At 46.5% G+C, this 21,711-nt stretch overlaps 1 protein-coding gene across 2 annotated transcripts in view; it reads right to left on the bottom strand.

The window, feature by feature from the left end:
- PASK (PAS domain containing serine/threonine kinase) overlaps positions 1-21,711 on the bottom strand; it is a 358,840-nt gene that overhangs the window by 6,029 nt on the left and 331,100 nt on the right. For both annotated transcript variants that reach the window (XM_075340860.1, XM_075340859.1), the window contains exons 14-17: positions 18,821-18,955; positions 17,475-17,674; positions 10,476-10,609; positions 1,112-1,264 (exon numbers count right to left, since the gene is read on the bottom strand). In XM_075340860.1, the coding sequence (XP_075196975.1) occupies positions 1,112-1,264; positions 10,476-10,609; positions 17,475-17,674; positions 18,821-18,955 (622 nt within the window). The remainder of the gene's footprint in view (positions 1-1,111; positions 1,265-10,475; positions 10,610-17,474; positions 17,675-18,820; positions 18,956-21,711) is intronic.

The following is a 21,711-nucleotide window of genomic DNA, read 5'->3' as shown; positions in this document are numbered from 1 at the left end:
CTGCTCTTCCATTCGCTAGTCCTTCTCTTCCCATCCTTGGAGACCTTTTCGGGACGTCCCATGCTTTTCTGTGTTTCCCAATGAAGTGATAGAGAAAAGAAGATTTTGGGTACTCACATTAAAATCTGTTTCTCTGATCTTTCATTGGGAGACAAAGCACCTGCCCTTCTTAAGTACCTCAGTTGGGCCAGTCTGTATTTCATGTTGCTTCTCCAGCTGTTTCACATTAACTGATTGGCTTTGTGCCAGTTGGTGGGTGTATCCTACTGAGGAGACAGGGCTGCTACTAGGAGTATCATGGAACCATACTGGCAAAATTTTCGTGCCCCCTTTAGACTCCGCCCAGGCTCCACCCCAGCTCCGCCTCCACTCCTCAAACCACACACAGTCATGGCTAAAAATATTAGCACCCATGAAGTTGCTCTAGAAAATGAAGTATTATCCTCAGAAAATTAATAATACACCCTCTTCACCCCCCCTTTTCATAATATCTCTCACACACTGTCCGTCTGTATAATATCCCCCCACACACTTCCCCTCAGTACAATATCTCTCCCACTCACACTACCCCTCTGTATAATATCCCATAAAATATATATATATATATATAATATATGTCCCATCCTGAGCCACTCCTGTTATATATATCCACGTACTGAGCACATTCTGGAATATATATGTTTGCATCATGGTTTCTGTCCCTTTCCTGGTATTATGTCCTCCTCCTGGTATACATGTCCCCTTCCTGGACCACTCACAGTATATATGTCCCCATCCTGGTTAGAGGTGGTTCTCAGGGCTCCAGTCCAGCTGTCTCAAATAATTGACATGGCCGATAGAGTTGATGAGAATGGATCTGCAAGACCCGGTCTAATAGTCACATATTGGACACTTAATACGTAATGAACAATAAAACCCCAATCTAAGGAAATAGAATTACAAAAGTAAAAGTAATATAGTTTCTTTAAGAGGTATTTGTACCGCCTACATCTACAATTAAAAAAATATTTTTATGAGAACCCCCACATTTGTAAGGGAATATACAACTCTAAAAGAGGTACATCTTCAGATAAGAGGGAATTAAAAACAATACAAAATGATATTTACTAACCAGTTTGGGTGCAGGCAGGTGGATATACCTCCTCCCAGGTATATTCTGCAAGGTTGACAGGCTGTGTCACCCAAAGGTCCCTGAGAAGTTCATCCAAAGTCATACGCATCTCTGGGTCACGGTGGAGAAGGCCAGAGATAAGATCATGTAATTCTGGAAGATGAAAACATACACTACAATCATTAGTACCGGGTGTCCAATTTTCTACAAATGCACAAATCAGTACTAAGCACAATATTAAGTCTTCATGCTATCCTTTCCTTTAGTTCACAGCAAATCATGAAAGCTCTACAAAGATGTATAAATCGTAAAGTATGAATCTTGGTTCAACACATGTTAAAATATTCCTCCAGACTGCCCAATTTCCAGTAAATTGACTTCCACTCAGTCAATGTGACAGCCACTATGATGGATTTCCTTCTGACCTGATATTAATCAAAATGAAGAAAAAAAGCAAACTTTTGGTACTCACTGTAAAATCTATTTTTCGTTAGTCTTCATTGGGGGACACAGAATCCTGGGATAGTCTGCTGCCACCTGAAGGCTGACACTGATATTACATAGCAAAGAAATTAGCTCCTCCCCAGCAGACTATACCTCGCCTGCTGGTTGCTGACTTCCACAGTTCAATCAAAAGGCAATAAGAGCAGCAAAAGAAAAAACATAAAGGAAAAGAAAACAACCTAAATACATGTCCAACCAGGCAACAGGGGGAACGTGTGTCCATCAATGAAGACGAACGAGAAACAGATTTTACGGTGAGTAACAAAAAGCTACTTTTCTCAGTCACTTCATTGGGGGACACAGAATCCTGGGACATCCTAAAGCTGTCCCTGGGGTGGGAAACAAACAAAACAAGTATTCTGCTGAAATCACAGAACTTACTGGTGAAGCTCAAGCGGAAGCCTAAATAACCGCTACCTGTAAAATCTTCTCAAACTTGCCTTGGCTGAAGCAAAGACATGGACCCTGTAAAATTTGGAAAAGGTATGTATTGATTCTCAGGCAGCTGCTTCACAGAGGCCTGATAATGACCCGCCCAAGAAACCCCCACAGCTCACATAGAATGCACTTTAACATTACACAGGGGAGCCCTGTTCTTGAATTTATAAGCCTGAAAAATAGTTGTTCTGAGCCAGGAAGAGATAGTCAACTTGGAAGTGGCCTCACCCCTGTGGGGCCCATTTGCCAGAACAAAAAGGTAAATAGGCTTGAATGGAGAGAGCTGAAGAACCTCCAAAAGTAGATAAAGATCCAAGGAGTCTAGACGTGGTCGATGAGGCGGCCTAAATATGCGCCACCCATGATTTGTGGCTCTGTGGCCAAATCCCTTTGGAACAAAATAGACAGAGCGGAAACCTGGCCTTTAAGCGAATTAAGCACTGGCCTTGCTTCTAGTCTAAAATGCAAAAAATAGAAGCAGTGTAGGCAAAGGAAAGAACATTGAAGAAGTAAACGTACATTCATACCAGCAAAGGTAAGCTTTCAGAATGCGATGGTAAATGAGACACATAGGTGGTTTCCGTACCTTAATCATGGTCTGAATAACTGGCTCTGAGAGGCCTGATCTCCTCAGTACCGTGGCTTCAACAGCTATGCCATTAAAGCAAGCGACTAAAAATTGTGGTGGTAGAATGAATGCTGAGACAAAATGTCTTGGCGCTCTGGGAGGGTCCAGGGAGCATCGCCTAGTAGATTGATGATGTCCAAATACCAGGCCCTGCAAGGAGAATCAGGAGCCAACAGGATTACCGGAATACCCTCTACCGCTACGCTGAGGGCGCTGAGGCCATCCCAAATGTAGGGCGGAGAACTGATTATGATCCTGATTGATTGCAAATCAAAGGTAACGCTGGTGAGCAGGAAATATCGGCACATGCCGATAAGCGTTCTGTTCTGAATATCTATTGACGACAGAAACTTGCTGTTTCCGTGAATGCAATGACAGAGCGGAGTGACTTCATTTTGAAGCTCTTAAGCTGCATTCACCTATTCACACACCTTAGATCAAGAATCGGCCGCATTGAGCCGCCCTTCTTGGGGATAACAAAAAGATTTAGATTGAAACTCTTGAACCTTTCTAAGGGGGTAACCCTTGAAGCAGGGAAGCGATAGCCTGATCGTAATCAGATCTTAAGCTGGGAGAACCAGGGGGACAGGACCTGAAAAATCGGTCTCGCAGAATAGACGAAAACACTATCCTGTAATCTAAAGAAAGGACTTCTTGGACCCAAAGATCAGTAACCACTCCCAACCATGCTTCTTGAAAAAGGAGATGACCACCCACCCAAGAAAAATACCTGAACAGGGGCTGCCTCCAGGCACCCGTCTAAATGGAGCACTTCTATGTACTGTGAGGTAGCGTGGTCGGCTGCACAGCAGAAGACACGGGATCCAGGCACCAAGGGTCACAGCACACGGTTTAATATCCATACAAAAGTCCACAACAGTACACATGTGCCTCTCCGGCAGAGAACTCAGGGAGTTGTGTTCACTCCCTCACACCCGGCACACCCGCCCTTGTTCCTGTTTCCTTTTAACCCTTCCTTCAGCCTGTAGGGAAACAGCATTAACCCTGGAGTGGAGTTACTTTCTATCATGGAGTGAGCACAACCGGGGCGAGACATACCGGCCGTCATAGATAACCCCGGTCACAGTCTCACATACCCCCCCCCCCTCAGTTCAAGCGTGTGAGGTTGAACTCCCGCCATCAAACACGGGCCGCGGGACAAGGCATCGGCGTTGCCCTGTAACCCACCGGCCCTAGGTTCAACCGTAAACCGGAAGTTCTGCAGAGAAAGGAACCACCGGGTAACCCGGGCATTCCGTTCCTTGGCGGACCTCATCCAGACCAGTGGAGAGTGATCCGTCACCAAGCGAAACTGCCGTCCCAGCAGGTAATAGCGTAGGGACTCCAAGGCCCACTTGATCGCCAGGCACTCCTTCTCTACTACGCTATAATTCCGCTCGGGAGGGGTGAGCTTCCTACTTAAGAAGGTGACGGGGTGTTCCTCCCCCTGAACCACCTGAGACAGCACTGCCCCCAGGCCGACCTCCGAGGCGTCAGTCTGTACTATGAACTCCTTCCGGAAATCAGGGTTTATAAGAACGGGCTGTCCGCACAGGACCCCCTTCAGGGCCCGGAAGGAGTCTTCGGCCTGCGGAGTCCAGCGCACCATGACGGACTTCTTGCCTTTGAGAAGGTCCGTCAAGGGGGCTGATAGTCCCGCAAAATCTTTTACAAACCTCCTGTAGTACCCCACGATACCCAGGAAGGCCCTAACCTGCTTCGTGGTCAGGGGTCTAGGCCACTTCTGGATCGCCTCAACCTTGTTAATTTGGGGCTTAATCACTCCTTGGCCTATCACGTAGCCCAAGTAGCGGGCTTCCGTGAGTCCCAACGCACATTTCTTGGGATTGGCCGTCAATCCGGCTGTTCGAAGCGCGTCGACCACCGCTTGTACCTGTTCCAAGTGGGTCTGCCACTCGGGGCTGTAAATAATGATGTCATCAAGGTACGCTGATGCATACGCCTGGTGGGGTTCCAGCACCAAGTCCATCAACCTCTGGAACGTGGCCGGAGCGCCATGTAACCCAAAAGGCAAGACAACATAGTGGAAGAGACCCTCCGGCGTAACAAAAGCGGTTTTCTCCTTGGCGGACTCCGTCAGGGGCACCTGCCAGTACCCCTTGGTCAGGTCGAGCGTGGTAAAATATCGCGCCTGTCCCAGCCTATCAATCAGCTCATCCACCCGGGGCATGGGGTAGAGATCGAACTTGGATATTTCGTTCAATCTCCTAAAGTCATTGCAGAACCTTAAGGAGCCATCGGGTTTTGGTATTAGGACAATGAGACTAGCCCATTCACTCCGGGATTTTTCGATGACCCCCAGGCGTAGCATTGTCTTCACTTCCTCTGATATGGCTTGTCTTCGAGCCTCCGGCACGCGGTATGACTTCAGGCGTACCTTCAGGTGGGGCTCGGTGACAATATCATGTCGTATCAGACTGGTCCTACCAGGCAGCTCGGAGAAGACATCGGGGTTCTGCTGAACCAGCCGTCTGGCCTCTCGCCTCTGTGGCTTGGTGAGGGCTTCTCCAATCCTTACTTCCGGTTCGTCCTCTCCGGAGGTCGCTGGAGCCGGATGTGAACGACCCGAAGAGGAGGGAGATGGGGAAAAAACAACCATCAGGCTTTCCCGTTCCTGCCACGGTTTTAATAGGTTGACATGGTATATTTGTTCAGGTTTCCGCCTACCGGGCTGCAATACTTTATAGTTGATCACCCCGACTCTTTCCTTTATCTCGTAGGGGCCTTGCCACTGAGCCAGGAATTTACTCTCCGCCGTGGGGAGCAATACCAACACCCGATCCCCGGGTTTAAAGGTCCGCACGGTGGCTTGTCTATTGTAGCGGCCGCTTTGCGCGGCCTGAGCCTCTTGTAAATGCTCCTTCACAATTGGCATGACCGCGCTTATGCGGTTCTGCATTCCCAAAATGTGTTCAATCACACTTTTATGGGGGGTGGGCTCTTGCTCCCATGTTTCCTTGGCCAGGTCCAACAATCCCCGGGGATGTCGCCCGTATAACAATTCAAAAGGCGAAAACCCCGTGGACGCCTGTGGCACCTCTCGTATGGCAAACATCAAATAGGGAAGCATCATATCCCAGTCTTTCCCGTCTTTGGAGATCACTCTTTTGAGCATGGTTTTCAGGGTTTTATTGAATCGTTCTACTAACCCATCCGTCTGAGGATGATACACAGACGTGCGCAACTGCTTGATCTGGAGGAGCCGGCATAGCTCTTTGGTCACTTTAGACATGAATGGGGTCCCCTGATCCGTAAGGATCTCCTTGGGCAACCCCACCCGGCAGAACACAGCAAACAACTCCCGAGCTATAAGCTTCGCCGCAGTATGTCTGAGAGGTTTCGCCTCTGGATACCGGGTGGCATAGTCAACGATCACTAGGATGTGTTGGTGCCCTCGAGCAGACTTTACGAGGGGCCCCACCAGATCCATCCCTATCCGTTGAAAAGGGACTTCTATAATGGGTAACGGTACCAACGGACTGCGAAAGTGGGTCAGGGGTGCGGTAAGCTGACACTCCGGGCAGGTTTCGCAGAACCGTTTTACCTCCCCAAAGACCCCGGGCTAATAGAACCTTTGCAATATTCGCTCCTGCGTTTTCTTGACCCCTAGGTGGCTACTCATCAGGTGTTTATGAGCCAAGTCGAGGACCCGCCGGCGATACGGCTGGGGCACCACCAACTGCTCTACCCCCACGCCCCGTATTTCATCTACCCGGTAGAGTAAATCCTGCTTAAGAGCGAAATGGGGGTACCTTACCTGGGCACCGGGCAGCTGTGCCACCCCGTCAACTACTGTCACCCGACTCCGGGCATGTATTAATGAAGGGTCCTGGAGTTGGGCTGTCCCAAACGTATCCGGGGACGCCTCCAACTCCGGGATGGGCTCGACCGTCTCAGCCTCTCCTGCCAATACCTCTAGGGGCGACCTATCGGGTTCACATTCTGTCCCTATCATGGGGACCCCTACGGCAGGCGTCCCGGATTCAGGATTGTAGGGCTCAGGTCCCGGACTGACCAACATCTGAGGGGACTTAGGAGGTCCCTTCTATAAAGTCCAAAAATAGGGCAGATCCCTTCCTAGGATCACGTCATAGGGAAGAGTGTTAATAAGTCCCACCTCATGTTGCACCTGACCGCAAGGTGCTGTGATGGTGACAATCCCCGTGGGATAGTCTCGGCGGTCCCCATGTACGCAAACCACCCCCACGTTACGTCCTGTGGCCTTTACTTTAGCCCTCAAGGTTGATCGCACCAGGGTCACTAAGATTCCGGAATCCAACAAGCCTGTAACCGGACATCCATTCACCTGTATTTGGCACAAGTGGGGCTCAGTCTCTGGGGGGACCAGGTCAGCGGTACACACCACCTGAGCATACATTGAACCCCGCCGGGTAACCCCACAATCCATTGGCTCCGTGGTGAGTGGACACTGGGCTTCCATATGTCCCACCCGCTGGCACCGCCAACATCTAATAGGGAAGGAAACCCCCTTTACGAGTTGTCGTTTAGGGTACAGAACCTTCCGGACCTCAGGGACGGCGGGCGCGGCCCCAGACGGGACGGTAGCGGAGTCCTGCACCGGTGTCAGCGGTGGATCCTTGGCCCTAGGCTTGGAGGGGCCGGACCGACGGGCGGTACGCAAAGTCTCAGTGTCCCGTATCAAGTCCTGCGTAGCCACATGCCGCTCTACCAGGGACACTAATTGGTCCAGGGTACTCGGGTCGCCCTGTCCTACCCACCGTTGAATGGTGACGGGTAAAGTGCGCACAAAACGATCAACTACTACCCTTTCCACCATTTGCGCCGGGCTCAGAGTGTCAGGCTGCAACCACTTTTTTACGAGATGCAACAAGTCATAGGCCTGGGAGCGTACGGGTTTGGCTTCCTCATAGAACCACTGATTTACCCGCTGAGCCCGTACATAGGTATTCACCCCCAACCGAGCCAGTATTTCGGCTTTCAAAGTCGCATATTCTATGGCGTCCTCGGTACAGAGGTCCAGGTACGCTTTTTGGGGTTCCCCCGTCAGATAGGGCGACAATACCTCAGCCCACTGGGGGGTCGGCAGCTTTTCCCGCTCGGCCACCCGCTCAAACACCGCCAGGAACGCTTCCACATCATCCCCCGGGGTCATCTTTTGCAACGCTTGTCTCACCGCTTTCCGGACGCTGCCGTCGTCACCCGGTCCCGGGGATGTTGCTGCCGGTCTGGCACGGATCGACTTGGCCAGGAGAACCATCTGTTCTTGATGCCTTTGTTCCTGCAATTTCAAAGAATGCTGCTGATGATCCAACGACCGGAGCAGGTGTGCATTGATCTGTTGCTGCTGCTTTAGTATTTCCTCCATGGCGTCGCCGGGTTTGGGCTGTAGTATAGCCGCTTGAATCCAGGACATGTGCTACCGGGTCACCAGAAATGGAAGCTACACTTCACCGGGCTGGCGTGCCCGCATTCTCCACCATATGTGAGGTAGCGTGGTCGGCTGCGCAGCAGAAGACACGGGATCCAGGCACCAAGGGTCACAGCACACGGTTTAATATCCAAACAAAAGTCCACAACAGTACACATGTGCCTCTCCGGCAGAGAACTCAGGGAGTTGTGTTCACTCCCTCACACCCGGCACACCCGCCCTTGTTCCTGTTTCCTTTTAACCCTTCCTTCAGCCTGTAGGGAAACAGTATTAACCCTGGAGTGGAGTTACTTTCTATCATGGAGTGAGCACAACCGGGGCGAGACATACCGGCCGTCATAGATAACCCCGGTCACAGTCTCACAGTACCTACATAGCAAGGTACCTAGGTCCGGCAAACAATGCAGATTGAGGAAGTCAGAGACCAGAAGCAAGGTATAGTCTGATTGGGAAGAGCTAATTTCTTATGCTATGTAATATCAGTGTCAGCCTCGAGTTGGTAGCTGACTACTCCAGGGTTCTATGTCCTCTAATGAAGTGATGAAGTCTGGAATGCGGAACCGTGCAGAATCAAAGTAGCATTAAAGAAATTATCCATTCTCATGAGGAAAGTCTGCACGCTGTGAGGATTCTCTGGCGACGAGACTGAGCAGTCATGTGAACACAAGCACCACCGCATTATGGGTTTCAGGTCCGAGCATTCCTACATGAGCAGTGTCCTGGAAAGTGGATTGGTCATCGTGGGCCAGTTGAATGGCCACCAAGGCCTCCCTATATGACCCCCTTAGACTTATCTTTGGGGTCATCTGAAGGCAATTGTCTATGCTGGCAAGATACAAGATGTGCATCATCTGAAACAACGGATACTGGAAGCCTGTGCTACCATTTCTTCTGCGGTGTTGCTATCAGTGTGTCAAAAGTGGGAGAAGAGGGTTGCATTGACAATCCAACACAATGGGCAGCACTTTGAACACATTTTATAAGTGGTCATAAAATTGTAAATTATTAATGAATGAATTAAGTTACGTTAAAACCAAGGACACCATTGTTTTTTTTTGCGAAATTCTCAATAAGTTTGATGTGTTACATGACCCTCTTCCCATTGGAAAAATAAAGTTGGATCCAAAATGGTTGACTTCAAAATGGCCACCATGGTCACCAGCCATCTTGAAAAGTTTCTGCCCTCCCATATACTAATGAGCCACAAACAGGAAGTTGATATCACCAACCATTCTCATTTTATTTAGGTGTATCCATATAAATGGCCCACCCTGAACTGTTTGGTAGAAAACAACTCGTCACTTGCTGCGTGGAGCATGGAGGGTCGCTCCCTCTCCTCTCCCCCCCCTTAATATCAGCCCCCAGTTGTCTGATGTACCTTGGCTAGTTTTAGAAAAAAGTGGGGGGACCCCACATCATTTTTTAATTTACTTTTTTAAATAAATCTAATATTTTTTTTTTAAAAGCGTGGTATCCTCTCTATTTTTCATAAGCAGCCAAGGTACAGCAGACAGCTGAGGGTTGTAGCCTGCAGCTGCTGCTGGTCCTGTGCTGGATATGAAAAATGGGGGCAACCATTTTTTTACCCCCTAAAAATGAAAAAACAAAAAAAACAAAAAACCCCAAACAGCTGGCCAAGCTAACAATCCCTCTATTGAGCTATTCTGTTATTTATTTTTGTCTATTCCTTATTATCTATTCTGTTCATGTGTTCTATCTATTCTTTCCATTTTTACTATCTATCCATCTATTCTAGCTATCTATCCATTATCCTATCCTATATTTTATTCTTCCTTTAAAAAAACGCATTAAGAAAATTGCGGCAAAAAAGCACCATCATTACAAGTTGTTTTTTTTTTACATTTCTAGGCTTTGTTACAAGGTGCAGTTTGGTTGCAATCTGTGCGTAGAAAAACACTGCAGCGTACACATATAGCCTAACAGTTACCAAGACTGACTCTAGATTTTTGTGAAAAGCCCGGACAACCTCTTTAATGGCAGGAGTTCTTAAGGGGGTGTTCTCAAGTTCTTAAATTGCTTTGACTTTCTTTTTCTATCTGCTGTTATTCAACTAAAATGAGAGCTTTTATCTCTCATAGTGCACAGCTCGTTTCCATGGAGCTTGACCAAGTAGTTACATTCAAGAAGAGGGTTTTAACTTTTAAGATCCCAATCAGCTGTCTCCAGTCCATTGATCTCTATGCATTTCTGAAGAGATACTGTTATAAATCACAAGCCCACAGCTTTCACAGCAGGTATCCTAACACTAGAAGTCCCAGAGAGGGGTCATTTAACATTTCTACCTTTGGAGACACATTTGCAACACAGAAATCTAAATGCTTTGAATAGTAAAGGCTTCTAACCTTGAGAAACGGAGAATGGAGGATTCAGCTCTGCGTCCAGTATCTCTTCAACCTCACAAAAAGGATTCTCTCCAAATATCAATGTGTACAGAGTCACCCCAAGAGACCACATTTCCAGCTCTGGTCCTGGATACCTGAAAATATACCGTATTGACTGAAATAAACGTGGATATTTGTAAAGTAAATGTTAATATAAAAGAATATACAATAAACATAAAGAAATGATATATGGCACATAACACATTTACCTTTTGCAGTCGTACTAGATTAGGTCTACAATTGTCATGAAAGAAGAACTAATCTGAAAATATTTTCAGGTTAAGCCCAAATACTGACGTCACTGAAACATGCGCTATGCACAGACCAGGATGTATGGACCGCATGTGGTTCTCTTAATCCGAACTCAACAGCGACATAGAAAAATTGAGATCATTTTTGGTGGTCACTGATCAGTTAATATGTAACACCATGGGCACTATTATCTCCCTAGTTCAAAAAGCTGCAAAAGAGATATGGAAAAACTCCCCTATTTGCAAACTAGACCAAATACAAAAAACTTCAATTTGCGCTAACTGAAACGGACACCTTATGTAGTGAAAAATATGGTTCCCAATAAAACTACCATATTTTTCAGACTATAAGAAGCACTCTTTTCCTTCTAAATTTGGGGGGAAAATGGGGATGCATCTTAAAGTCCAAATGTGTCGCTGTGCGAAGTGCAGCTTCGGTGGTGGAGCAGGGTCACAGAAGTCATGGGCAGGGTTGCTACTCCACAAAAGCTGGCACCTGCAGAAGCAGTGAATATTCATTTCCCCAAAAAAGAGAAATTAATACTCCCTGTTCCCCATGCCCATCTCTCGCAACTGAGGTCAGTGATAGTAAATGACTGTGAGGATTTTTACTATCACTGACACCTATGCTGAGAGGTGGGCAGGATTATGGGAGTGGGGAACAGTGTATATTAATTTCTGTTTTTTTGGTGAAATTAATAGTCACTGCTCCTGTTACCGCCGGCTTTCTCCAGCGGCGACCCTGTTCCTACTTTTGGTGAGCCAGTTACTGGGGGCGCATGGCAGTGACATCATGAGCTGCCCGTCACTTACACACCAAAGTCAGTTGCCGGTATAAGAAAAGGACACCACATGCCTGGGAAAAGGACAGAAAGTGAGTAGAATAGTTTATTTTTTTTTATATGTGCAGCATAACAGGAGGCATATATACCAGGTGGGCCCATGATGGCGAACATATATACCAGGATGGGGCACTTATATATACCAGGATTAGGGATATATACCAGGATGGGGAACATAGATACCAGGGTGAGGAACATATATACCAAGAAGGGGCCCAGGATCTGGAACATATATACCAGGATGAAAAACATATACCAGGAAGGGGCCCATGATGGGGAACATATATACCAAAATTAGGGACATATATACCAGAAAGGAGCCCAAGATGAGCCCATATATACCAGGATAAGGGACATATTTAACAGGAAGGGATCCAGGGTGGGAAACATATATACCAAGAAGGGGCTGAGAATGAGGGTCATATATACCAGGACGAGGGACATGTATACTAGGATGAGGGCCATGTACACCAGGAAGAGGCCCAGGATGGGGAACATATATACCAGGATTAGGGACATATACTGTTTACCAGGAAGGGGCCCAAAATGGGGGACATATATACCAAGAAGGGGCCGAGGATGGGGGCCATATATACCAGCATGAGGGACATATATACCAGGAAAGGGCCCAGAATGGGAGACATTAATACAGAATTGAAGGACACTACCCCCATAACAATATCAGCAGAAGATTCCCCCCCATAATAGTGCATCATGACCACATTTTGTGCTTCAATTCCCCCCCCCCCCCCACTGTCTTCCTCTAAAATCTAGGTGTGTCTTATAGTCCAAAAAATACGGTATATTAGGTTAAAACATCTACATATAGACCCATACAGATGAATGGACAGGCGTTTAAAAGAAAACCCGTCCAAATGAATATAACACACTTAATAGAAGAGTCGGTAGATATAGATTTTCAGGATGATTAGCATATGATAGTCCGTGATCTAAGATATCTATTAGTCCCCTTTGACAAAGTTCACATAATCACTCCATTGCTAAAGAGATCTCCAATGGTAAATAAGTCAAACTTGAGCGGCGCCCTGGCAGGTAGCGCAGGCACGCAAACAGTCATCTCTGTCAGTATCCTCAGAATGGCAGCGTTATGTCACCCATCAGTACACGTGTAGAAAACAGATTAGGCTACAAGAGAACCTGGACCTCTAGCAAAAAAAATCCAGTTTTGGGGGGCTTTTTTGAGTATGCTTAAAATATAAAAGCCCTACTCCAAAAATAATCCCTAGTTTCGGTTCCATAAGGAAGTGTTAAAGCAGCTAAAAAAGTTAAAGACTGCAGCAGGACTCTTCATCAAAGAAAGTACACATCACCAAAAGAAAGCAAACACTCCCCTGCAAAGAAAAATTACACTTACAAGACCCTAAACAATTACAATTGGCAAGTGCCGATGGGGATCGGCTCTCACACAGAGAGCTGCATCGCTGTCAGGTTCCTCGCTGTTCCAGGTGCATTACACTGCAACTCTCACAGATAGGGTACCAGTATCAAATGATACTGCTTCCAGTCACCAAGGGAAGTCAACCACTGTAGAACACAGGGGGAACTGACAGCGACACAGATTTATAAGTGAGAGCCCATTCACTTGCTCTAATTGTTTGGAGTGTGGTAAGTGCGATTCTTTTGGGGGGTGTCCACTTTCTTTTGCGAGTAAACTTAGCAGTACAGAGAATAATAAATTTCAGCAGGTAATATGGTATGTACCCACCACTATAGGACTAGTTCTGCACCATGAGTATACCAAATCAGACAAGATAATGTGCATCTGAACCAGTGATAGGATTAACACAAAATGTTTATGTTCCAGAATGTGATGACAGGATTACGGTATATTTGAATAAATGTTGATTATTTGTTCAAGAATAAATGTGGATTTTTGTTCATAGGAAAATGTAGACATCCCTTGAAATAAACCCTAGCATATCTTTTGGAGCAAAAAAAAAATAATATAAGACCCTGTCTTATTCTTGGGGAAACACAGTATAAATCCTTATCATCTACTTGCCATCTTCCTAAGTGGCTTTAAAGGGGTGGTTCACCCATATTTTTTATTGTCTAGATCGATATTATATTGAGAAACAATGTATCTCTCAAATACCTTATGTTGTCAATAGTGCCTGTGAGAGGTGCTATTGCAGACCGCTGCTCCCCGTCCAGTGACGTACCCGTCCAATGCTGCCTCGTCACATCCGTGCAGCCGGCTACATTCTGAGCCCATCTGCTCTCTGCTCCTCCTCCCTCCTCCCTCACAGCACGTCTCTTGCTTGCAGCGTTCTGTGAGGAGGGAGGAGGAGCAGGAGACGCGCCGTGCTGTGCTAGGAGGGAGGAGGGAGGGGGGAGCAGGAGATGCGCCGTGCTAGGAGGGAGGAGGAGGGGGAGCAGGAGATGCGCCGTGCTAGGAGGGAGGAGGACGGGGGAGCAAATGGGCTGTGACAACAGTGAAACACTGCTCACAGCTCAGAGTCTGGAAGAATGTAGCCAGCCCCACGGATGTGACGTGGCAGCATTTGACGGGTATGTCACTGGACGGGGAGCAGCGGTCCGCAATAGCGCCTCTCACAGGCACTATTGACAACACAAGGTATTTGAGAGAAACTTTGTTTCTCAATATAATATCGATCTAGACAATAAAAAATATGGGTGAACCACCCCTTTAAATTGTGCCAAAAAGTCAACATACGCGAGCATATAAAATTGCAGTAAAACACAAGGGTTTGAAATTGAAGTGGATAATTTAATGAACAAATTTAAGGAAAAAGGGTATGAGAAGGAATTTTTAAAAAGTGTCTGCCAAAAAGTCAAGGAAACCTTACAATTGGATTTTCTACAAAATAAAAATGAAATCTCCACTAAAAGTATAGATAACAGTTTAGTGTATGTGCCTATCATTATGCAACGGTGGCTAGAAACTAGAATGATTAGAACAATTGTCAAGAAATACTGGAATATATAGAAATGATAAAGCGGGGGGTGAGATGGTAACATTTCCACTATAGTCTTATCTATAGGAAGGCTTGAGGTCCTGCACAGGCGCACTTTGATCTGCCCTGTGCAGGGCAGATCAAAGTATTATGGTGCGCCTGCGCAGGACCTCACTGCCGACGCATCATGCACCCCGGCTTCAGAAAAAGGACGAAGATGGCCGAAAGAGGGGATGCCACATCAATAGAACGGAGACACCCATCTGACCCATTTGCACCAATCCGACCATTTAGGTGAGTATAATAAAGTCATTTTTACATTCTACACAGCGGCCTGGGCTCTTCTATACAGTGTGTTAGAATGCTGTATATAAGAGCCCACTGTTGGTGGCCGCAGCTTATACACCAAATCTGGTGACAGGTTCCCATTAATAGTGAAACTGAACAATTTTCATTCCAATATTGCTGTTATGGTTAACAGATCGGGCTACAGAAGGGTTACAACTATTTACCTGAATGTCCACTGAGCAAGGAATCCGAATTGCTTTTGAAACGTGTTGGAATTTGGCGCAATTTGTTTTCTACACGGTAATGAGACGTCACACAACGCTGCCATTCCGAGGACACTATTATATGATATATTGTGTCTGTTTCAGTTAGCTCAAACTGTTGCAAAAAGTTTTTTGTATTTGGTCTAGGTTTGGAGATCGGCACCAAATCAATACATGGACCGTGTTTCATGTGTGTCTGAATTTGGCCTAACACACAAGTAAGCTGCCATTTGTCTGAGATGTAGAAAAAACTGAGCCATCATGCAGTCTTTACACAAAACATTACCAAGAATTTGTAGAATGCACCAGATTGTAGCAAAACCACATGCACCGAACTGTGTCTTTATCCTCAAAGTCCTGAATATTTCCTATATGACTATACCAGACAAGGCGAATTTCTGCATATATGTGTTTTTCTACTCTGATGACTCCAAAACCCCTCCCTATTTATTATCCATTTCTAGAAAGTATGTGAAGGGGAATCTCTCAAGATAAATTCTCAAGAGTTTTATTCTCTCCTCACTGTTGGTCAAGATGGTCAGTAGAGTTGAGCGAGTACCTAACTATTCGCACTCACTATACTCATACCGAGTACTGTCTAATACTCGCATATTCACTTCGAATAGCGTGTGCAATGCAAGTCAATGGGTAAAAACTCTCAAAGTTACGAGTAACCCGAATGCTACACTATTTGATACTCGCACGAATAGTACGGCATTCGGGTTACTCTGCGAGTGTTCCCCATTGACTTGCATTACAAATGCTATTCGGAATGAATATGTGAGTATTAGACAGTACTCGTTATGGGTATAGGGAGTACGAATAGTTAAGTACTTGCTCAACTCTAACGGTCAGATAAAAGGTTGAACCTTATGGATATTTTCAATCACACTATGTTATTAAAAATGACAGACACTGAAAACAGTCAAAGGCATCCCCATACAACATTATACATAACACCATAGTGTATAAGGTATATTGGGAGTAGAAAATGGTGTACAACCACCAAATATTTATACCCCTACATAGACCTTAGGGTTAAAGATATGACTACAACCATTCACAGATAACATCAGCATAGCTACAACATGAATATAAATGAGGGTAAATAAGGCCCAACATAAAACCCTACATACAGCCCTAAAGATTCCCTACCCGATTGCTTAGGTTGGCACCCTAATATGTACGCAAATGATGCCCCCCATACAACAAAGATCTTATAATATCCTGTATGCTCAAAAAAGAATATTAAGCTCATCATTCCTCTAATAGGGTACTACAAATATAAATGATATCTTAGAGAGGAAATGGGGGTCCCACTGGCCATACTCCCATCCATAACTAGGACACGGAAACCCACTCCACTTTTCCCAAAGCGTTTCCCCTCAGTTGGCAAGTTTTATCAGGGGAAATAAAGCTCATCAAAAGTTGTAAGAAAAGTGCATGACATCCATGTACAGTGTGGTGTAACGCACGCCACAGTGAAGTTGTCCAGTCTCCTTGAATATCAGGCAGGCAAAATAGGATTGAACGCACGATACACCAAAAACATCATGCCTTTGTAGACTGGACTGTTGTCTCGCCACTCTGGATGATGAACACGCCAACTATGAGGAAAAATGCGTTGGGAAAAGTGGATTGGGGATCCAGGTCCTAATTATGGATGGATGTATGGCCAGTGGGACCACTGGTCATCAAGGTTTTTTCAGTCTCCTATAGAGACCCTCTCTTAACCTTTAACATTTCATGGCTATGCCGGCGTTCTCTGTGATCATATCTGGTCATATCTTTCAACATAAGGGCAAAATAGATGTATAAATATCTGGTGCTTGCACACGATTTTCTACTCCTAACATCCTTTATACACTATCAACTTATATACAGTGTTTTATGGGGACGCCATTAGTGTCTTTGATAAAGTTGTTTGTAGACTTTTTTTCCTTACTCTATTTTTTTATTGAGTCGGGGCCCCCTACCTATTTTTAGCTCTTCTTTTCACACAATATTATTACTAGCAATTCCATTGGATTTTGTTTAATAATTAAAAAGCCAGAAAAGAACCTGTGACTCCAGATATCATGAGTTTAGGATGGTTTTCACCAGGACTTTCCTTTTAATCAATGGCTATACTTTAAAGGGTTTATACCTTTCAATTTGCAGGCGTCTAACAGTAAGCGGACAAGTGATGTTCGGTAGACTATGCTATGATTTAGCTATCATTTGGTTTCATGCACAAATGGCTGTTCTGGCTCTTTATTCCAGTAGAGCAAATGTTTTATAAAAAAAACTGTACAATAAGTTGGATCTTTGCAAACTTCTAGTGGATTTCTAAAGCTGCAACAAATGTAAGTGAGTTACAAAAGTTGAAGAAACGTACGGATTGCCGAGCAGAACCTCCGGCGCACAGTATTCAGTGGTGCCGCAAAACGTGGAGAACAGTTTCCCAGGTTGCAAACGAGCTGCAGAACCAAAGTCGACCAGTTTTATCGTGAAGTCAGGAGCAATGATAATGTTTTCATCCTTAATGTCACGGTGCAAAATATAATGACTATGAAGGTAACCCACTGCCGACACCAACTGCAATCACAGAAAATGAAATGTTAGCACTTCCAATAAAACAAACAGAACAGTAGACAACTTGTGTCCCTTTATTCTGACATCAATAGGACCTGTTCAGTCCCAAATTGTCTAGATTACTGGATCTTCATAGAAAAGAACCTTACACAAAGTGGCACAATTAAAACGTAGCTTAAATATTCTAGATTATTGGACCTCTATGGAAAGGTATGCAATTAAATGCGTGTATTTTTGGGTAAATATCATTTTTGGTATTGGGTTTCAATAATGATCTATTTCCCAGAATGCGTTATCTTAACATCCATCAGTGATGGTCTAACGGGAGAGTTTCTAACTCGTTAATCTGACTTTTTCTGATCTTCTCTAAAGCTGATTTATGATAACAGACCACATCAAAGTTTAATGTGCATGGTAACATGCAGCCTGTAAACGCCAAATAGTGCAAAATTGGGATGAAGATGCATTGCAAATTTTTTTTTTTTAGCAACAAGTACATGCATTTAAAGAGATTGTCCACAGCTTTTACATTGATAGCCTGTCCTTAGGATACGTCATCAATGGCTGGGGTCCGACACCCCGCACCCCCCCCCTCAAGCAGCTGCTCTCAGTGCCAGTGGTGGTAGCAGGTGGATTGAAATGTTCAGTTCTGAAACTGCCCCATCAACTGATAGCAGGCAAGGCTTGGTACCACACATGCGCCTCTTATTCATATCAAATGGAGGTAGATGTGCAGTATCCGGTCGCTATCAGAAGACAGGGCAGCTGGGGGTTTGAGCATTTCTGGCTGCCTGCTACCGCCACCAGGACCAAGAACAGCTGTTCGGTGGGGGTGCCTAGTGTCAGATCCCGGACAATTAGATGTTGATGACCTATCCTAAGGATAAGCCATCAATGTAAAAGTAGTGGTCAACCTCTTTAAGTATAAAGTTCGTATTTAAAGAGGTTGACCACTCAGTCTTCTGTTTACCATGAGATCTTACATTATATTATAATGCTGCATTGTGGATTGAGATTTTTTTTTTTCAAGTATAAGAAATCTAAGCAACAAGCCCACACATCCACTACGACCAATATCTTATTCTACACCTTACCTCTATAGATGACATAGCTTTAATCATCTATATAAGACTCTATAGTTGCTCTCACCTGACGGAAGATGTAACTGGCCAGAGGCTCATCCAAATTTGGCTGATTGTCAATGAAGTCAAAGAGGTCAAGTGCATCCCCATGGAGCTCCATCACGAGCTGAAAGAACTTGTCATTCTCAAAGACGCCGAGGACCTAGGATGCAATAATTACAGTAAACCATCAACTACACTACTGGAAGCGTTGGCAATAGATTGCATCTGCACAAAAAATGGATTTTTGTGTACTCACCGTAAAATCGTTTTCTCTTAGCCATCATTGGGGGACACAGGACCATGGGTGTTATGCTGCCTATCCATAGGAGGACACTAAGTAGATGCAAAAGCATATCTCCTCCTCTGCAGTATACACCCCCTGGCCGGGCCAGGCAACCTCAGTTTTAGTACACAAGCAGTAGGAGAAAAAACAGTAAAAACTTCTCAACAGAGGAACATGAGAAAAGAAGAGTCATAACCAAATAAGGTACTGAGAGAACCAAGGCCCAACAGGGCAACAGGATGGGTGCTGTGTCCCCCAATGATGGCTAAGAGAAAACGATTTTACGGTGAGTACACAAAAATCTGTTTTTCTCTGACGCCTCATTGGGGGAAACAGGACCATGGGACGTCCTAAAGCAGTCCATGGGTGGGAAAAAAAAATAAAAGACAACACAACCCAAGGACTAGGAACCAGTCCCAGACAGCGTGGAGCGCCTACTGAGAGAGGTGCTCTACTGCCGTTTGCAGAATTTTCCTACCCAGATTTGCCTCAGCTGAAACCTGGGTATGGACTCTGTAATGCTTTGAAAACGTATGTAGGCTAGACCAGGTCGCAGCCTTACACACCTGTTCCACTGAAGCCTGATGCCGAATGGCCCACGAAGCGCCAACTGCTCGCATGGAATGAGCCCACAGCCCACTAGGAATGAGCTTGAGTTGCAAGTGGTAGACTTCCTGGATCGCAGAGCGAATCCAGCGAGCCAGCGTTGCCTTGGAAGCTGCCTGTCCCTTTTTAGGCCCCTCAGGAATGACGAACAAAGAGTCAGTTTTCCTAAAGGGGGCTGTCCTGGATATGTAATATCTGAGAGCTCTGACGAGGTCTAACGAATGCAGAGGCCTTTCCACCCTATGAACTGGGTGTGGACAAAAGGAAGGCAGAACAATGTCCTCGTTCAAATGAAACGGGGTAGGAACCTTTGGAAGAAAATCCGGAAGGGTGCAGAGAACCACCTTGTCCTGGTGAAAGATCAGAAAAGGCTCGCGGCAAGAGAGTGCTGCCAGCTCCAAAACCCGTCTGATGGACGTAATTGCCACCAGGAATGTTACCTTCTAGGACAGAAGAGCAAGGGAGGATTCCTTGAGAGGGAGAGGGAGACCTCTGGAGACCGTCCAGAACGAGATTGAGGTCCCATGGGTCCAGCGGCCGTTTGTACGGGGAAACTAGATGGGAAACGCCCTGGAGGAAGGTCTTGACTTGCGGTTTTTGAGCCAGGCGGCATTGGTAGAAGATTGAGAGCGCTGAGATCTGCCCTTTAAGGGAACTGAGAGCCAACCCCGCTTGCAAGCCAGACTATAGAAAGTTGAGAATTCTGGGGATGGCCAGAGGCATAGGCTGCACGTTAGTTTCCCTGCACCATGAAAGGAAGATTTTCCACGTACGGTGGTAAATGCGGGATGAAGCAGGCTTTCGGGCGCTGATCATGGTGGAAATAACCACTGGGGAGAATCCCGCTCTTGTTAATACCCAGGCCTCAATGGCCATGCCGTCAGCTTCAGGGCTCTGGAGTTCTGATGGGAAATGTGCCCTTGGGTCAGCAAGTCTGGGATGTCTGGAAGGCGCCACGGTACGTCGGCGAGCATTTGTACTAATTCGGTGTACCAGGCACGCCTGGGCCAGTCCGGTGCTATCAGTATCACCGGGACTCCCTCTGCCTTGATCTTCCTGATTACCCGCGGCAGCAGGGGTAGAGGTAGAAATATGTAAGGCAGGCGGAAGTGGTGCCAGGAGCAGACTAGAGCATCCGCGCTGATGGACTGCGGGTCGCGTGACCTGGCTATGAACGCGGGTACCTTTGCGTTCAACCTTGAGGCCATTAGATCCACGTCTGGTGTGCCCCAGCGAGTGCAGATGTGTAGAAACACATCTGGCTTCTGGGTGGAGAGACCATTCTCCGGCGGCCAGGCGTTGGCGACTTAAAAAGTCTGCTGCCCAGTTCTCTACCCCCGGTATGTATACCGCTGATATCACTGACCCCGTCGATTCGGCCCAGCTGAGGATCTTGTGGGCCTCGAGATAAGCCGCTTTGCTGCGGGGTGCCCCCTGCCGATTGATATAGGCTACAGCTGTTGCATTGTCCGATTGGACTCGAATCTGACGACCCGCTAGCAGAGGGCAGAACGCCCTGAGCGCGAGGAAGATCGCGCGGATTTCCAGGATGTTTATGGGTAGGGAAGACTCCTGGGGCGTCCAACGTCCTTGAGCAGTGTGGTGCCGGTACACTGCTCCCCAGCCTAGGAGGCTGGCGTCCGTGGTCAGGACCAGCCAGTTCACTGGGAGAAAAGATCTCCCCTTCGATAGGGATGAGGACCGAAGCCACCAGCAGAGTGCGTACCTGACTGAAGGCGTCAGGTGAAGATGTCTGTCCAGGGAGAAGGGGCTCTTGTCCCAGGCCGCTAGAAGGGCTAGCTGCAGTGGGCGGAGGTGCAGTTGAGCAAAGGGTACTGCTTCCATAGCCGCCACCATCCTGCCGAGTACCTTCATGCTGAATCGTATGGAGCGAGACGGAGGACGTAGAAGGCAGCGTACCGCTCGTTGAAGAGCGATTGCCTTGTCCAGGGGGAGGTAGATCAAGCCCCGACGGGTTTCCAGGGACATGGCCAGGAAGGTGATGGATCGTGATGGGATCCGGGATG

This window comes from Anomaloglossus baeobatrachus, chromosome 3 (genome assembly GCF_048569485.1).
Source record: "Anomaloglossus baeobatrachus isolate aAnoBae1 chromosome 3, aAnoBae1.hap1, whole genome shotgun sequence".
NCBI lineage: Eukaryota > Metazoa > Chordata > Amphibia > Anura > Aromobatidae > Anomaloglossus > Anomaloglossus baeobatrachus.
Note: the sequence above shows the minus strand (reverse complement) of the source record. Positions and strands in the feature narration are given on the sequence as shown.